Source organism: Etheostoma cragini, chromosome 7 (genome assembly GCF_013103735.1).
Source record: "Etheostoma cragini isolate CJK2018 chromosome 7, CSU_Ecrag_1.0, whole genome shotgun sequence".
Classification (NCBI taxonomy): domain Eukaryota; kingdom Metazoa; phylum Chordata; class Actinopteri; order Perciformes; family Percidae; genus Etheostoma; species Etheostoma cragini.
The window spans coordinates 12018243-12035309 of NC_048413.1; the positions used below are offsets into that span (position 1 = coordinate 12018243).

At 41.8% G+C, this 17067-nt stretch overlaps 1 protein-coding gene and 1 long non-coding RNA gene across 2 annotated transcripts in view; both read left to right on the plus strand.

Annotated features, from left to right (window-relative positions):
• Window positions 1-17067, plus strand: part of LOC117947508 — a 1113976-nt gene that overhangs the window by 873107 nt on the left and 223802 nt on the right. The gene's annotated exons all lie outside the window — the stretch shown is intronic.
• LOC117947442 (EMILIN-3) lies at window positions 477-15669 on the plus strand. The gene is made up of 6 exons (XM_034876374.1): window positions 477-1266; window positions 11188-11310; window positions 12256-12572; window positions 12725-13071; window positions 13195-13545; window positions 13860-15669. The coding sequence occupies exons 1-6, from the start codon at window positions 1082-1084 to the stop codon at window positions 15000-15002; spliced, it is 2466 nt and encodes an 821-aa protein (XP_034732265.1). The 5' UTR covers window positions 477-1081; the 3' UTR covers window positions 15003-15669.

Sequence of the window (17067 nt, forward strand, 5' to 3'; positions counted from 1 at the left end):
GATCTACATAAAAGTGCGGTAAGACAGGGGGGGATAAGCAGGGGGTCGGGGTGTGGATCGCAACTAAAGCTGTGGCTGGGATTTTTAATGACTGACCGCGGTGAGGCAAGGAGGAGGTCCATTGTGTCCAGATTGGCAGCGCCTTAGCTGGTTGTAATCGCTGCCATGCACATGGCCTTGCACACTGGGGCTGCAAGTTGATTCAAAGCTGTTCCCGGAGCAGATGGAGAAAGAAAAGGAGATGGTAATGAAAAAGTAAAAAAATCCTTAATGGATTCGATAGACCTAGATTGTTTGAGATTGAAGAGAAATGGGGCAGACCAGGAGACGCAGAATTTAGTATCAGAGCTTTTTTTTATTCTTTGAATCTGGCGGTGTGTGTTTATATGCATGTTTATGTATGTGTTTGAGAAACAGAGAAAGAGTAACCAAATTGTATTAGTCAGTCCCCGCTTGTGCAGAGCATTCAGACTTGAGTTGGGGTGGGATATGCTAATACAGGCTGTCTGTCTGCCTGCCCCTTCAGAGGCAGCAGAGCAGCACGCTGCTTCTTGCACACACCCTCACTCACACAGAACGCAGAGGAGATGAAGGCTCCAGCCTAGTCAGCAGGTCTCACACACTCTTGCATGTGTATGTATACGGAGCTGAAACTTTACTAGAGACACATTCACACACTCTTCTCTCATCCTTTCCTCTGTCCTGCTCTTCTCTTTCTCTTTACCCCTCCTCTGGCACACCTTTGTGTTGTTTTCCTTGCCCCTCTTCCTATCCCCTCCCTCTTCAACCTCACTAGTTTTCCCTCTGCTCTGTCCAATGTGCTCAGACTGTGGTCAGAGCGCGAACTGAAGGCGTGCAGGGCGAGATGTTGTTAATGCTACAGCTGTTTGGGCTCCATGTCTCCTTCAGGGCCCACTGAAGAAGACAAGACTGCAAGTGACCCAGGGAACTTCAACACAATACTCTGAGGAAGCTACAGCTATCTTTTTTACTCCGTTTTCCTGCCAGTTGCATTTTCAAGACTCTGGACTTAATTGTGCTTTTGAAGACTTAAAGAGAGAAAAAGAAGAAAAGAAAAACAATGAGCACAAAGTTGTGTAATCTGGTTGCACAGCTTCTTCTCTTAGGAGAGTTGCTATCTGTGGTGGACAGCAAAGGAACTTTCTATGGAGGCCATGTCAACCCTTTCCATGGAAACAGATACAACCTCTACAAGGCTGGACTCAACCCTCACCATTCACCCAACAAGCCCATGACCCGTCACAAGTAAGTGCACTGTTTTGGATAAGTCACAGAAGCTAATGCACATTTTATTTCCCTTCCCACACTACAGGGTATTGAATTTAAAAAGCATTCCAAGTAACTTGCAAGACGGACCCACCTCATGCTGTATTTCCCCTGAGAAACCCATGTCACCACACGAGTTGCAGAAATATGGTTTTAGTTAGGGCATCGGCTCGGTAACAGATCCCTGAATTGACTCTCTGTTTCTCCCTTACTCACCATCATCCCTTTTCTGTGGTTCACACCTAAACCATCTGTGGCTGGCGATAAGCATTATAGAGTAACAATGACATGTTGCTTTATGAAAACAAAGCCGTCATTTTGGTCTTTGTGGTGCAGCGAGGGTTAGGGTTAGGGTGCTGAGTTGATGACATGAGTATTGATCCCTCACAGCCGCTGTGTTTGGGTGTGCGTGTGTGTGTGTGTGTGTGTGTGTGTGTGTGTGTGTGTGTGTGTGTGTGTGTGTGTGTGTGATAGGGAGGGGGGCTCAATTAGAGGCAAGACTCACAGTACAGCTGGGGACCCTATGACTGAAGGGAGTGGTACAACTAATCTCCAAATCTCCAATCAATACGTCAGCAATAACACAGCGGTCTCAACTGAGTTTGCATTGAAGTAGCTTTTGAAAGTTTGTTTTGTTTTCTTACTAAATCTTCCAGTATCAACAAGTAGAGGTGAATGATGTTCTTCTGTTTTGAATCAGTGCTCTGTGATGTATGTAAAAACACAAGGACATTCAATGCACATAAGCAGAGGGGAATAGCAATCCGAAGATATGCACATTATTTGAAAGCCATGAAGCAGTGAGATGAATCAGAACCTTGTGGATATATATTTTGCCTGGATAGAGAGATGGCTGATGTTTGGTCTGTAGGCCTCTTTCGGTTTGTCCTCCCTTTCCCGTCTCTTTTGCTTGGCTTCCCCTGAGAGCTGTTATGTCTTTGGACAGCTCCCCAGCTACCCGCTGTTTCACTCAAACTGCCACAGAACACTGCTGATCACCCTTTATCCACTTAAACACATCATAGATTATTAATAATATTTTGTACAATATGAATGTGCAAAGTAACTGAAGCTATAAAAATAGTGAAGTAAAACGTACGATGGGCAGGCATTTTTGATAAAGCATCAAAGAGTTTAATTCACATTCACCCATGCCAATTTATGCCTAACCTATTTCCAAGCCTGAATCCCAAGAGTGAGAAATTAACCAGATGTTATAGATTGTTCTGTTCAAAACTAACAACACAACACAATCCATGTTGTAATTGCGCGTTGTTGGTAGCTGGTAACGTTCTCCCACAGGTATCTGACATTGCTGACCCACCTTGGAAACAGTGGGCCCCGGGGATGTGTCAGTGTCAGACCACCACTACAGATACAGTATATGAGCTCAGTTGTTGTCAACCTGGATTGGTCACTGGGACTTAAAAATAACACAAGCTGTGGCCAGGATGGCTCAGTGGTAGAGCAGGTGCAGATGTACTGAGAATGTTATGCTTTGAGGCAGAGGTCCAGGGTTCAGATCTGATGTATGTGTCTAAGTGAGTCCTATATGCATGGGTTTATGTTAGTTCAGTTATATTTTTGTGAAATATTTCACATGTGCTTTTACAGCTCATAAACACAAACTTACTGACCACAGAGACATGTGGACAAAACATGTCTGGTTTATAGTGAGAAAAATAAAAAATTCTCAGCTGTTGGTGCATCACAGACTTTTTTTCTCTCTTCATGTTGAATTATTATCTGTGTTTTGGCAGCTAGATTTCACACTCATGGCATATCATGGCATCAACTGACAGGGTGTTAACAAGGGGCCAGGCTGTTGCCTAGCAATGGAATTCTTTGAAAAGGTCTATAAGTCACAATGGAAAAAGTTAACTTAAAAATGTGTCTGGCACCCAAAAAGCATCTCCTACCATGCTGCATTACCACTATACTACAAAATGCATGACAGGTGAAACATAAGCCATGAGCCATATAATACACCAATCATTGATAAATGAATGTTATATAAATCAATTAGGATCCCAGCAGATGCCACATGCCTTCACTGATCAGATTAAAGACATATCCATGGGCTTTGCAATGATGTATGGGACAGAGATCAAAGAGGGAAAGGTCAATGAGTTGGTTGAGGTTAAAGGTGATGGGTTTTCTGTTGTAAGTTTGTGTTGAGTGTCCAATGGAGGACAAAAATGGAGTCAGTCTCCTGCTAAGGATCAAAGAGGCTGGGCAGTAAACTCCCAAGCTCCTCACTAACACATATTCATTTGACATGCTGCTTTTACTGACCTTTCTGCTACAAAATGTTTGCGGTTTTTATGTAAACACTCAGCGACATAGATTTTACCATCTAAAAGACTGACGCTCTAAATATTTTAGATTTTTTTAGTGATAATTCAATATGATTGTTATAATGCTTTAACACAATCATATCATTTTATCATGATGTGATGTCTCAAAGTTTGTTGTCTAAGGACTCATAGCAATTTGTAGGGAATTTTAAGGACTATTTTGACACTTTGGTAAATTAGCTTCTTTGCTTTGTTGCCCAGAGTTAAATATGGTGCTAAAGCTAGCAGCCAATAGCATAGCTTACCCAAAAAAATAAATAAGATATGTAGTGTCAATGAATGATTAATTTTGCATAAGAAACAATACATAATTATGTAACATTAAATGTTGCTACGCAGGTTTTTTTTAACCTTTGCACATAGTCAGGCTAACAGTTTTCCCCCTACTTAAAGTCAAAAGACTCTCATCAAACTCTCTGCAAGAAAGATATTAAGCATTTTTCCTAAAATCGCAAAGTATTCTTTTATTTTATTTCACTTGTGAAGCGCTATTTTAACTGCCTCACTTGGGTAACCAAAGAGGTAAATTAGAGCGTAATCAACCGTTTTATTGGTGTAGCGTAATGCAGGCATTGTACCAAAATGTTGTGGTGAAGAGGGAGCTGAGCCGGAAGGCAATGCTTTCATTTTACCCGTCGATCGACATTCAAATTCTCAACCTGCGACCTAGGGTCATGAGCTGTGGGTAGTGACCGAAAAGCTGAACGGGTTTTCTCCAGGGTGGCTGGGCTCACCGTCAGAAGGTTAAGGAGCTCAGACACCCGGAAGGAGCTCGAAGTAAAGTCACAGACCCTCAACTTCTCGTGTCAAGCCCTTGCGCTTGACCCGCAAAATACTAGGACTTGTGAGAAATGTTGTTTGTTTTTTCCGGTTTCCCTTTGGGTCTCTATAGCTAATATATAAGCCTATCGTTATCAGAAAATGTTTTGATTTGTTCAGCAGCCACCTTCCGTGCAACACAAATTACTATTGATTTCATTCAAAATCATATTCAGTGCAATGAGCCCAACAAATCTAAAAATTACGTTTTAAAACCCTTTCATTTCAAGATTTCAACATTGAGAGCTAGTCTCACCCAAAGAAGATTATGTGCTTTGGGAAATGCCTGAGGATAAATTCTTGGGGTGTTTTTTCGCTACCGGTGTTTGAGACTCTTACTTTACTCCATGTAAAAAATACAACAAAATAACATAAAGAATATTTGACAATCTAATAAAACAAACTAAAAAATATCTATAATGACTAGCAGCTATAATTTGTTTACACACATGGTTCTATAATGACTAGTAGCTATAATTTCGTTTATCTACATAGTTTTATTGCTGTAGTGAGGATTAGAGGTTGATAGCCAAAGTTTAAGCACTTGTAAAAGTACTGGTCTGCCTTTAAGCTATAATATCACGTAGTGAAGTGGAATATCATGTATTTCCTTTAACCCTGATCAGTAGGCACAAGAGCAACGCCAATCAATCCTGCACCATGGGGCCATCCAGACCTGCCAGTTGGCTAGAAACGTCTTTCATTAAAAACATGCTTGGAAAAAGATGGGCCCTGGAGGAGAGTCGTTAGCACGTACTGTAAACATGGTTGTTAAAGTTCCTATTAAAGATTGCATGGTTTTCTATCTGGCCTGCTCCCGTCATAAATCTGTCAGTTCCCTGGGTTCAAATGGTCAGGAACCCTTCAGGTGAAAGAGTGGTAAGTAATGAGGAAGGTAAGCCCTTTAGTGCCACAAAGCAAAGCAATGGAGGGAAAGCGGCGAGTTAGAGGGCAAGAGATGTCAGGGTCACGATGAGACAACAGTTGTGATAAAGCAAAAGAGAAAGAATAAAGACAATGTTAGAAACAGAGGCAAGAGCAGGGCTGGTATGATTAGATATGTAAACAGTTTACAGATTACCTTCAGTTTGCAGATTTTGCAGGAATAAAAAGGAGAGGGATGTTATGAGAAAAAGGAGTGTGCGGGGTTAAAAGGTGAGTTGTTTTGGGCCCAGCAGAGGGTGGAGGTCTAGAAGCAAAACTATTTGCCAAAAATGCTCCACATGAGAATCTGAGATGGGAATTCTGCTTTCCTCCTGGGAGGCTCGGAAGTGTTTTAGGAACTGTAATGCTATACTGGAAATATTTAAGTCGGATCAAACTAGCAGTCAAAAATGACACGCTCCAATGACAGAAAAAAAGGCAATATTTAGGTGGTAAAAGAGGGAAGGAGGTGTTTTAGGGGAGAGAAAAGTTAGGCAAGAGAAACCATGGTAAAAGGAGGTTAAGACTGTTATAGAGAAGGTCAGGTGAAAGTGGGAGTTGCGCTGGAAAGTTTAATGCACTGATGAATTTGAATCAGTGTTGAGTCAGTTGGGGATGGGTGGTTCAGTAAAGGTCTGGATGAACCCAACTTCTTGCTGTTGTTGGGATTCAAATTTTAAGTTTGTTTCAACACACAAAAGAGAAATGTATTTTTTGGGGGAAATAATTAGTTGGAAATATGTTTAAAATCATCATAACCAAACTAAAATTTACAGCACGTGTAGAGAATTTTCAGTAGGCCAATTAGCATTTTAAGCTGAAGGAAGCCTTTTTGTAGCTCGGCATTGTGAAAGAGTCAAATAAGGGAAAAGTTACATTTGAATGAGAACTGGGTCCATTTTAAAAGATAAGTGCACATCAGACACGTGGAATGTATTCACATTAGATACATTAGATAAGGTTGGGAAGTTCAGTCAAAGACAGCATACAAATCAGCTGCCGTTAGAGACTGCTGGCTCCAAACGTTGGCAGTGTTATGTTTTTGATCGGTCCACCACCTCAAAAACTGTTGGACGGATTGTCATGACATTCGGTACACACATTCATGTCCCCATCGGGATAAATTGAGGTAATTTTATGTGATCACTGACATTTTATCTGGCCCCACCATTAGGTCAAAGTTTTCATGTATCCAATACTTTGGTTTAATTACCAAATATCTGCAAAACTAATAACATTTACCAACAGACTCAGCTGTATTTAGCACTAATTAGCAAATGTGAGCACACTAACACAATAAAGTGGTGAACGTGGCAAGCCTTATAACACTACCATCAGCAATAGCAGGTTAGCATGCTTACATTTACATTTAGCCAAAGTACAGCCCCACAGAGCCTATCTGCTCCTGCTGTAGACTCTCAGTCTTGTTGGAATTTATTACGCATGTTGGCAACTCCCTTTACCTCTGAGCTTCTTCACTGTTATTTTTCCAGTTCACTCAGGTCCTCTGACAGATGCTTTTGTCTGTCCCAAGTTCAATTTAACTCATCATGCCTTTGATGCCTTTGTTGCCCCAAACCAGGCGAAAGGTCAGCAGGCCTCTGTTGACATCTTTAAATCTTGTTAAAAACGAATTTCTCCTCAAACAGTAAATCAGATCAAGCTTTACAATATCACCAAGCAACTGTATAATTAAAAAAATTGCAGTTGTCTGATATGTTTTAGCTGTAATTATAATCATCAATTGCAGTTGTTTGGTATGTTGCCCAGTGCTGGTTACTTTTAAATGTGAGTCGTGTATGACGTTAATTTGATCTTAGTGACTTTTACAGTTTGGCACTTACTGGGTTATCCTGTGTGGCCAACCGCTCCCATCTGTCATCAACAAGTTCTAAAAAAAACAACAGAAATTATTTATACTCTTAAAACCAGTCTGTTTGCGTCACATTGGTTGAGGGATAAGGCGTTAAAATAGCTCAGAAATGGCCAGCACTCCCCTCTCTCTTTTTCCTTCCTCTCCGTATTCCTCTGATGTCAGGTCATGCTGGACCAGGACTTCTCGTACCCTAAAGATAGCACTTGGGTTTTTATTTCTGGCAAAAGTTTGTGTAATCCTCATCCTGCAGAGTTGTGTGGTCTCTGTGAATGTGAGATAAACGGACCAAGACCTTCACTGCATGTGTACAATATGTGTGTGAGAGTGTGTCAGTGTCTCTTCAGCTCACACACACTTTCACAGTCTCTCAAGTTGAAACTCAACATTCGTCCTACAATGATCTGTTTTTACACCGCAGAGAAGGTGACCTGTGGTTGCCTTGGCCGACACTGCGGCGCAGAGGGCCAAGATTAATCTTAGCTCTCGACTTTGATTCTCACAAATACCAGAAGCCCTTCTGTCTGGAAGACACTGAGGATAAAATATCACTCACAGACCCAAATGACATTGACAGATCTGTGAAAACGGGCAAAGAGCAGACTGGGAAGAGAGATGCGGAACTAGACACCAGCAGAATGTTTTTTTTCCTCCCATGTACATCTGGATTCCTGTACTTTTCAGGCATTGTGAGCAAATCTGAAGGTCATTGGCTCCCCACCAGATGTGCACCTGACAAACAAATTGCTGAACACGGTCCCTTTTCACTCCACTGATAAGTCTGTAATGTGAGAAGGGGTCACACACTTACTGTATTGTATACATACACATACTCATGCACTGCTCTCCATTAGCTGTCATAAATCCTCAGGTGGCGGTAGATGCTTTTCATAACTCTCACATACAAGCTTTTTGTTCCATTTGATAAATCTGTCATCTTCGGGAATGAAGAAAAAAGTGACTTTTATTATTTTGGCACCAAAATCTCTGAGTATTCTATGAGCAGTGGATGAGAGAAAAGGGAGTGATCAGTGTTAACCCCCCACAAGGATCAGAAAGAAAAGAGTAAATTGCCTGTTTGAGTTTAAAGTGATTTAATTCTCATCATACCACATCAGTTCCGGTCATAACAGCCACTTCCTTAACAACGCATGACCTGGCAGCAGGTTGTCAGGCTGGTATGAAAGGAGCTCTGTCATTTCGACTCCTACCCTTTTCCTTCCACCGCGAGTAACATATGTCAACACAGGGAGAGAGGTAAAACACACACACAGATACACACAAGTGATGTCAATGCAGTCAGCGGTTTGTAGAAAGCAGCAGCGGTGAAGCGGTTTCTCACAGATTCTGACAGGCTGCCTGTTGGCCCTCTGAACCTGTTAACTTGGCATGCCTACCCTCCTCGGCCCCTAGGTCCATCCTTGCTCCTCCAAACACTTCTATTTGTCCTGAAACAGCTGTGGAGCAACTTTAAGTGCTGCATGTGTTGCTAAATGCTCCCCTCTGAATGTAAGAAATGCTCCACATGTGAGTCTAAAGAGCGCAGATCATCGTTTCCTGTGTTGCACGGGGGCCAGGGAAACATTTAGTAGTTGCTATAGTTGCACTAGCAATGAACGGGAGAAAGGAAAGAAAAGGATCCAACTCCAGCATAATGCAACAACTGTTCAAAGTACTTACAATAAAGTTATTATGTGTTGGATTACGGATATGAATGAGAACTATCTGGGTGATATGTCTTGTTTCTTGTCTAAATGTTTTTTTGCTTAAATCCATGGAACAGTAAAAACATCCTTTTTCATTTGATTTATGCCAGAGGGGTCAATAAATAAATATTTGATTTTAAAATTAAGGGAAGGGAAGCATCACTTGCTAATACTGAATGCATCATGAAGCTCTTCTAAGAAAACCCTTTCAAAGCTTGTAAGATGTGGTTATAGGTTGCAAACCACAAAAGCAATATGAAATGAAGACTTTTAAACCTTATTATTATCAGATTACATAAAATAGACAAAAGATGTGTTCAAGCAACATTATCTAAAGCTGGTGTTAAAAGGCTGCTTATAAAAAGAAAGCACAGTGAAGCAGTATTTAAGGCAGAGGGAAACTACTAATGAGCAGAATGAAAATATACAAAAAACACAATAACTCAAGGGAGGCTTATATTTGACATATTTGTCAAGAAGAAATAATCTCATCACCCAGCTAGAGGTGGAGTAGCAGCAGTTCTTTAACCAGAAACTCTAGATAGATAGATAGCCTTTATTATTAGACTTACGGTCCATAAAAACAACTAAAACAACAACAAAAGATAAAGATACAGATACACAAGACAGACACCAATTAAATGATACAGCTATACCAGTGTACTTTTTTAATTTAACCCACAAGGGAGCAGTGTAAAAAGCAGTGCAATATGCTTTTTTAAGAGGTTTAGCTTGACAGTATCAGAACACCAGGAGAACGTCCTGGCAAGCATGTTAGCATGTAATTGTATAACATAACAAACTATAGCCAGGATTGTAATTATACTATTCGGTACTCCTCTTTGGCTCAATTTTAAAAAGCTTGTGGCGGTTAACTCGGTAAAAAGTCTTGGAGGCATCAATAAAACCAATAAAAACAGAGTTTTTTTTGTCTTCTGTAAGTTTCTACCATTTCCTTAAGTACATAGTTACATATATCAGTACCATGCCTGGCCTTGAACTGGTTGTCTAAACTATACATATAAATACAAAACCTATCTAATAAAATTCTTTCCAGGACTTTTGATGATACACTAGCTAAAGCAATAGGTCTATAATTATCCACACTCCTCACCTTTCCCGCTTTGTCCTTTATGACCAAAGTAATGGACAACAGAGAGTCTGGTAACACCCCATGAGACATTAAGCCGGTAAAACAAATGGCAAGGAGAACCGCAACCCTCGGGCTGGCCCATTTCAGGTGCTCTGCAGTAATATGATCTGATCCGCTAGCTTTATTATCAGCCAGCTGTGTAAAGGCTAGATAGGTCTCAGTGGCTGTAATTCCAACTGTTTCACTATTGACAACATGGTCAACCTCATACCGTTTGCTTTTAACACAATTAAATAGGTCAAAGTAATGTTGCCTTCACAACTCTGTTATGTTATCAGCCCCAGAGACTCCCTCTGTGTTGCATGGTAATGATGTACTGTCCCTGCTCACAGCTCTCACCTCCTTCCAGAAGCAAATAACATCACTACCATTGAGCTTTTCAGCCACAGAGTCCGCTCTTGTTTCTTGCTCATGTTTATTTTATATTTATAACTTGCCTTAGTACGCTTTTTGAGTTCAAAGACTGGCCCCTCTCTCGACCTGCCTGGCTGAAGCCAGGCCTCAAATGCAACCTTAGCTTCAGCATAATGGACTGCCATATATTTATTCCACCCTGGCTTTATGCTCTGTCTTTTATGAGGATAAATAAATAATGGCTTGCCGCACTCATACACAGATCCCACAGTACGTTGCTACATGGTACAAAGGTTGTCATGGTGAGGACTTATGTTACAATTTACATCGGAACACAAAATATCATCCTTGGGAAGAGATATATTGCTCAAAAGTATATCAGATCTACTGCAGTATGAGCACAGATCTTCATTAGTGACCTTAGACCACAATCTTTGTAGAACTTAGACTAGAATGCACATCAGGTGTACTGATGCAGTGGTCAAGCCATGATGTGGTGTCCAGGCCTCACTTATATAAGAATGAAGTTTAAATGAAAAGCATTAAAACAGACCCTTCATGTTCATCAAAATCTATGTAGTCTAACCTTAATATCTTTACAGGGACGAAGCAAAACAAGGGCTGTTTTCATGTTTGATGTAAAGGATCATTGCAATGTTGATATATCAGTGCTGTTACCTGTTGAACTATAATGTCTCTCTCCTGTCCCCACAGAAACTACTGTGCCTACGTTGTGCAGAAGAACATCACATGCACCATGCAGGACGGAGTGGCTACCTATGTGAAGGCTGAGTACACCACCAAATGCATCTGGGGTCAGAAGTGTCCTGTTGTCATGTAGGTTTTTCAAACAAAACCACAACATTTAATAATTGAAACAGCTAAAGTTCCACCTTATACCTTTGGCTGTTCAGTTTGAGTCCTGATGAGCTTGGTTGAGAAGTTTGAAATGCATAATTATTACTTCAAGAGAAACTGCAAAAACCGGGAGTACCATAAAATCTACTCTGCATCAATGCTGCCCTCTAGTGTTAGCATCATATGCTGTCCATCTATAAATATATATATGTGGATATTTGGAACCGGCTACTGCAAGCAACAGTTCAATCTCTGCAACTCAAAAAATGCAAAGAAGCTCCTCCGCATTTATCGATCATTCTGGGTTCCATGTGGTCTTGTTTCCTACCTGCCCACCAACCAGCCTATATCAACTTATAAAATAATAGTATCATTTATGTATTGTGATACAATTTGGATACCAGTCAACATTTCAAGTTTAACATGTGTGTAAAGCTTCTACATGTGATTTTGTGATTATTTTTATATGCCTTTCAAACACCCACACACGGGGGAAATTAAAGGAGTGGATTTTCTTTTCATAAGAGACAGCTGCATGACTGTGTGTGTGTGTGTGTGTGTGTGTGTGTGTGTGTGTGTGTGTGTGTGTGTGTGTCTGTGTGTTTGTGTGTGTGTGCATGCGAGAGAGATAGTTTGATTCAGCTTAGACAAAAATAACACTGAAGTTGGGTGCTCACCCAGGTTCAATCCTCTGATGCCACATCATTTACGTTACACTTTGTGTTAATCTCCTAATCTCCCTCTAGTCTGTATTTAATCTCATAAAGAACAACTTCAGCCCTTTATATCTGCACCTCCCATCCTCTGTCCTGGCTCTGTGCTGTAAATTCGCAAAAACAAATGCAGCCCTTCTAATGAAATGTCTGATGTGACAGTTTTAACATACACTGATAATAAACATGCTTTCCGTTATGTCTCCTTCAGGTACAGGACATTCTACAAGCCAAAGTACAAGGTGGGTTTTAAGACGGTGACTGAGCTGGAGTGGAGATGTTGTCCCGGCTACTCTGGAGAAAACTGCTACGATGGACCCACATCGCTGCCTGACGTCATGATGCCACCTTTTAATGGTGGGGGTGTGCCCCATCGCCCAGGAATAAAGGGATTCCCCCATGGTCAAAGACCCCAAGTGGACCACAGACCTGGGGGAGGCCAGCTGGAGCCTGGCAAACCCTTCCCCGGCGTGTCTGACCACAGACCTATACCAACAGGACAGGTGCCTGCTGGGAAACCAAACTATGGTGGGAACCAACACTTACCAATTTATTGTAAAACCCTGGGCATACATTTTCTCTTTCTCCCTTTTAAATGCTCTCAAAGTTGCATCATTCAGTGGTAAACTTTCTAAATGAAATCCTACTTGTTTTTTTCTGGTTGATCCTTGGAAATACAGGAAACAAATTTGGGATATCAGGAGTGACTGGTGAACGTTTAGACCATATGGAGGAGGACCTACGTCGCCTCACCCAGGGTCTAGACACTCTCAACGGGGTAGTGGCTGGCCTTGAGGAGCGACTGCGCACATCTTTCAGGGAAGACACCAACAAAATCCTGGTGTCCCTGCTACCAAACAATCCTCGTGTGCCCGACTCTACAGTGGGATTTGGGGTTATTCAAGATGGGACTCCTGATGGACTAGAAGGAGGTGAAAGCTTCACTGGATTTGGAGACTTAGCAGGGAGGGTGACAGAAGTGAAGGATGAGCTGCGAGCCAAAACTCACATCTTAGAGGAGATTAAGGTACTATAACACAATGCTTGCACAAAGATCAGTTGATACAGTATCTGTATAGATTAATCAGTTTTCCTTATCTTCCCTTTATTAAATACTAGCTTTTTCTCCTTCTCACCTGTGTTTCCATAGGGGATGGTCCTGGGTCATGACGGCCAGCTGAAGAGGCTGTTGGAAGGAGCTAGAGGCAGGCCCATCCCTGGCCAAAGCTCCACTATTTATTTGGACGAGATCCTGAACGCCAAGCTGGCCGACGTGCGGGCTGAGATCCTGGATGGTTTTGAGCGCCGTCTGATCGGTCTGGAGAGCCAGTGTGACGACAAGATTGGGGCGGTGCAGAACCAGTGCCACAAGGAGCACATGGATGGCCAGGAGCAAATGCAGCAGTCTCTGGATGGAAGAGAGACTGGGCTCAGGGAGGAGTTGGGCTCTTTACAGGCTCAGATCCAGGGCCTAACTCTCACTGAAAGCTGCTGTGGACAGGTATGACATGGATGTAATCAGCATGCTGTAAACAAGCAATTTGTCAAGTAAACAGTCCTTAAATAAATGTAGTCCTGGTGTTTTCATGTAAGGAAAACTAACAATATGACACTACCAATATTTGAGAGTTGTATTGATCTTCTCTTCTAAGTCTCTGCTAGAAAGCGTGTTTCCCAAAATATCAAACAACTCCTTTAATTACATATTGTACAGTTTATTCACTCAATCATGGCTACAGAAAGAATATCATGTCTACGATGTAATCAGGTATGACTGGTCATTTTCGATTACTAACAAATGATTGACTATTGCAGGTGAACAGTCTCTCCCAGCGCGTGCTGCTGCTGGAGGAGTCAGTTAAAGGCTTGACAGAATCTCAGAGACAGCTTCAGACTGCCCTCACTGATCAGAGCATCCACATAGAGACACTTATTGAGACCCGCCTGGTGGACATAGAGGGCCGTCTTAATGCCACAGAGGGTGGACCTGATGGAGTAGAGGCGCTCCCTGGTGGTCTGGATGGCTTTAAGACCATGCTGGAGGACAAGCTGAAGACCCTGGAGGAGAGAGTGTTTGTGGCCGTTGAGGAGCTGAGTAATGCCACTGCTCCGGCGCTCCTGGAGGGTCAGGTGGTCCCGGCACTGGAGACAGAGATCGAGTCTGTAAGGAGGAGAGTGGAGGGTGACCTGGATGGCATTCAGAAACAGTTAATAGATCTGGAGCTCCTCTGCACCTCTTCTTGCTCACCCTCCACAGCGCCAGCAGGGGGTATCAGTGTCACTGAAGTAGAGGAGGCGTGTGAGGGAATGGGGAAGAAGATGACTGACCGTCTTGACACCCATTCTAACCAGCTGAACGACCTAAACAACACCCTGCAGAACCTGCTCTTTCATATCGTCCAGGAGGACACGGAGGGCACCGTCCAAGGAGAGATCACCCTGCTGAAGGTTAACATCAACTCTGTGAACCGCTCTCTAAAGGGCCTAAAGGACTCTATTCGATTCATTGCAAGGGAAGTGGGCCACGCTAACGCCACCTGGGAACAGAGAGAGCACCAGATAGTCAACCAGGTTCAAGGAATCACCAAAATAGTGGGCCACCAAGCTTCTCTCCTGGGGGCCGGGGAGAGGCGGCTGGCCCAGCTCAAGGGAGAGCTTGTGGCCTTGAAGAGACGGCTGGCTGGGGAGCTGCAGGGCTGCCGGAGCACAGCAATAGAAGTACAGAGGGAAGTGAAAGATGTTGATAGCAGGGTGAGCCATGTAGAGGGCCAGTGCAGCAACCTGGGGGAGCTTGCAGAGCAACTGGAGAGGATCAGGGCAGAGCTTGAGAGACACTCAGACTCTTATCTGGCCGAGGTGAATGGCACCCTGGCCGTCCATTCAGAACAGCTAGCTGAGTTGAAAGGGGAGGTCAAAGACTGCAACAAGGAAGCAGCCAACCAAAAAGAAGACCAGTAGCATCTGAGCTACAGAATTTATTCAAAAAAGAAACTTATGTGTGCTATTCATTAGGCTCAAGTGACTTCCTGTGCTTCTCTGCTCTCTCTTTCAAATCCCATCTGCATAGATGCAAATTAAATGAACCGGCAAACGTCATTTCCCATAAGATCGTCCACCCCGGTGCCTCCAGATGTCTTGGATATTTAGGTTAGTGAAATGAGGAGAGGAAGACACCGAATACAGAGACACGCCTTTGGTTGTATAGCTGGGCAATATTTTTCCTTGAGATTTTATTCTATAGGGCATTTCTTTATTTCCTCTGATCATGAATTTTTGTTTTCACATTTTAACTTTTTGTTTTAACTTATATGAAGTGACTGCATTGCTATGATGTTTAACTGTTTGTATTAGAGAAATGCTTAAACAAAGTGGATGATATGGGACTAATATGCTGCTACGGGTTTCTACTGACAAGCACACTCTGTTTTTTTAAATACTGAAAGTCAACATGGTGCTATTTACAATTTTGAAAACTTCTGTTTCGCACTTGTAAAAATTATACATATTTTTTGCTTTGAAAGTTGTGTTTGTTTCCTGCCACATTGGTCCAAGTTGCATAGAAGTTCCAAAACTCACCGTTAGGGGACAGTGACAACACATTACATGGCATTAATAAAACACACTCCAATCTGACAATGTAGACCTTTTTTTCAAAATGCTTGTAGTAAAATTTTGAAAATGACTTTATTTATCCTTGTAAGGAGGATTGTATGCAGCAGCTTGTTGTTGTTGGATGGTTAGCAATTTCACTTTTCTTTGTGTTTTTATTAATGGACAATATTAACTCTATACTCTCCGTCCATTGATTGTATGTCAATAATTACACACAACAAATAAGGAGAAAGAAGAAGAAAAATGTTAATTAGGAAGCAACATTCAAATTCTATTAGGTATGAGCCTATTGAAGCCTTATGAAAGTAATAAAGCCTTGTAAAAGCATAAAACATGATATATGAAGAATTGAGAAGGGACACCTGTGTAACATCTGAATTGAAAGTATTCTGAAATGCAATAGGAATTACACATATTACACATTAGTATTTTCCAACTGTAAACTTTTCAAACACACAGAAAACTTTCCACTTATTAATCGGAAGAAGACTCTTTGAACAGATCTTAAAATGATTGCCCAGACTGTTTCGGTCCTTCCCCAACAGCATGTGGAACCACCACATAAGAGAAAACTGATTTTGAATTATGACTAAGCTTGTAGTCAGGTTGCACTGTCTGCAGGTTTATGAATGCAACATCTCTCAATGATTAACTTGCTGTCAGCTTGTAATGGGGACCAGAAATGTATCATTAATATGTGCTGCTGACAAGCATATTCGGTGAAGGAATCTTAGGTGTGACTGTACAGAGAAAGCAGTTCTGTTTGAGAGGTTCAATTTTGTTCAAAACCCCTGACTTAACCAAAATGATTCATAGCAGAAACTGTTTTCAGTTGGTAACATTGTAACTGAAATAGCATCATATAGTTGCAAACCAAACCAGCTGACTAAACTGTGGTCAGATGAAGTGGTCAGATGATTAAGTGAGGTCATTAGGTGAAAGTGTGGAGGATACTGTTGTGTTTGTAGAGTAAGGGGTTAGGGTGAGACTCGATGATAATGTATGAAGCTGAGTGAAATGAGCTGTAAAAATTAGTTGACCTTGCACCACTGAAGCAATCTCAGCAGTTCTTCTGTACAGCATAAGCACATTGTTTTTAAAGACAACACCTCTTAGTAACCATAACAGGATGAAGCAATCATAGCATAATGAAAACCAGAGGCTAGACATAAAAATAAGAAGGCTGGAGGGACAGTACAGAGCAAATGTAAGGGATGGAGGGTTATATGGATATGTTGTAATAAGAGAACAGAAGTGACTGAGGAATGATAGTGAGATAATCATGAGCATGAGTCAGGAGGAATAAAGTAGAATTGACGTAATGAGATTAAAAAAAAGATGCAGTGAGATGGCGTCAGAGAGGAAAAATGAGCAGAGACGCTGAGATAAGTATGGTTGCGACAGCCAGTAA

Bases quoted from the DNA above. Each gene is read 5' to 3' on its own strand.
- LOC117947442 (XM_034876374.1), top strand. From the start codon at position 1,082: ATGAGCACAAAGTTGTGTAATCTGGTTGCACAGCTTCTTCTCTTAGGA. The intron at 13,072-13,194 runs GTACTATAACAC...GTGTTTCCATAG, and splicing joins ACATCTTAGAGGAGATTAAG to GGGATGGTCCTGGGTCATGA. The intron at 13,546-13,859 runs GTATGACATGGA...TGACTATTGCAG, and splicing joins CTGAAAGCTGCTGTGGACAG to GTGAACAGTCTCTCCCAGCG.